The sequence below is a fragment of the Pinus tabuliformis genome, chromosome X, assembly GCF_031772625.1.
Source record: "Pinus tabuliformis cultivar Carrire ecotype Pingquan chromosome X, CPIR1, whole genome shotgun sequence".
Classification (NCBI taxonomy): Eukaryota; Viridiplantae; Streptophyta; class Pinopsida; order Pinales; family Pinaceae; genus Pinus; species Pinus tabuliformis.
The window spans coordinates 220798834-220800422 of NC_142308.1; the positions used below are offsets into that span (position 1 = coordinate 220798834).

The 1589-nt window shown below is 45.1% G+C and overlaps 1 protein-coding gene across 1 annotated transcript; it reads left to right on the top strand.

Annotated features, from left to right (window-relative positions):
* Positions 1-519: 519 nt before the first annotated feature.
* On the top strand, positions 520-1196 carry LOC149139141 (toll/interleukin-1 receptor-like protein). The gene is made up of 2 exons (XM_089450607.1): positions 520-1025; positions 1121-1196. Exons 1-2 carry the CDS (start codon positions 520-522, stop codon positions 1194-1196), a joined length of 582 nt encoding a protein of 193 aa, XP_089306733.1.
* The last annotated feature ends 393 nt before the right edge of the window (positions 1197-1589 follow it).

The window sequence follows — 1589 nt, forward strand, 5'->3', positions numbered from 1 at the left end:
TTATTATTATTATTTTAAGTATAATTATAATTATAAAATCAAAGACAAGACCGTGTGAAGACTGAGCAGAGAAATCCTTCCTCCTCTGAAGCCCAGGTGGGCCCTGAGAAATTCTAAGTCGTCAGACTTGTATTGCCTCCTTCCACATGGCACAACCCCAATCGTCGTGGTGAGGGCATCAGTGGCGATAAAATCCCGGCGGGGCCTCACGTTTTGCTCACCTGTGGAGACAAGGTTCCTGTGAAAGTTGAGTAGAGAAATCCTGCGGCTTTTCCAGCCCAGCTAGAAATCAGAAATCGTCAGTCGTCATAAGTGACGGTGAACATCGTGTTACACGCAGGGTATCTTCCTCTTTGAGTACCGTTTACTTTCTCCCGTGATCCCCACCATGGCGATTGAGTAATCGTTAAGCTACGGGGTTGTCCTTTCCTTCCCCTTTATGAATCCGAAATTGGCGTTTCTGGGGAGAGCATGTTTCCCTCCGCCACCACCACCTTTTCTGCTTCAATATCGATTGCAATGGCGGCCATCCATCCCCTGCTTTGCTTTAATGGCAATGGTGAGAGAGAGACGAAGAGAAATAACAGATATGACGTGTTTCTGAGCTTCCGAGGACTCGACGTGAGGAAAGGGTTTATGGATCATCTCTACCACGCCGTCACCGCCGCAGGTTTCCCCGTATTCCTTGATATCTCTGCAGGCCTACAACACGCAATTGAGGAGAGTGACATCCTCATTCCCATATTCTCCATCAATTACGCACAATCTGCATGCTGCCTCAGAGAAGTTTCTCTTATCGAGAAAGGGAGGAAAAAGGGATCGGCCATTGTCGTCCCTCTGTTTTACAATGTGACTCCTACTCAAGTTCGGCACCCGGATCAAACTCATGGAAGCCCATTTGATGAAGCATTCAGAGAGCATGAGAGAATTGGGAAATACGGCGCACAAGAAATTGATGAATGGAAGTATGCTCTCTCTGCAATCTCTCGTCTCTCCGGGTGGTCGCTCCAAGAAAACACAAATGGGTGGGTGACTCATCATCGTTCCCTGTTCTGCTCTGTTCTTATTTGTATGCTTCTGTTTCTGCTTGTTACGTTTAGTATTTTCAAAATCTCTGCAGATACGAGGCATCGCTGGTGAAGAGAGTGGTTGAAGACGTGGGTAAACTTTGTAAGAGACGAACTGCTTGCCTTTGATTAACCAGTATTGCTCCACAACGGCGTCCAGTGAAAGAAGATCGTCTTCTAAATAAATCTCCACGGGACTTTGGAGACCTTTTAAACTTGTTTGTATTGTCTCTGCAAAAGAGACCTGCATCATGAATGCTTGTTTATCAGGGCTCTGCTCTAGTCATTTAGAGAAACAAGGCACAGAGAAGAGTGTAAGATGCTTGCAGAACTTCAAAACTTCTGTCGTTTACTAAATGTCTGCATTAAATGTGTAATCGATGGCTCAATGCATTTGTAAATTATCCTCTTTGATAGTTAAGGATTCTCTGTCACAATTTCTATGGGCGGGTTTGCTTATTCTTTCCATGTACCGTGACTAGTTCCGGGACTCTTAGTTCCTTGGACGCTATTATAGATTAT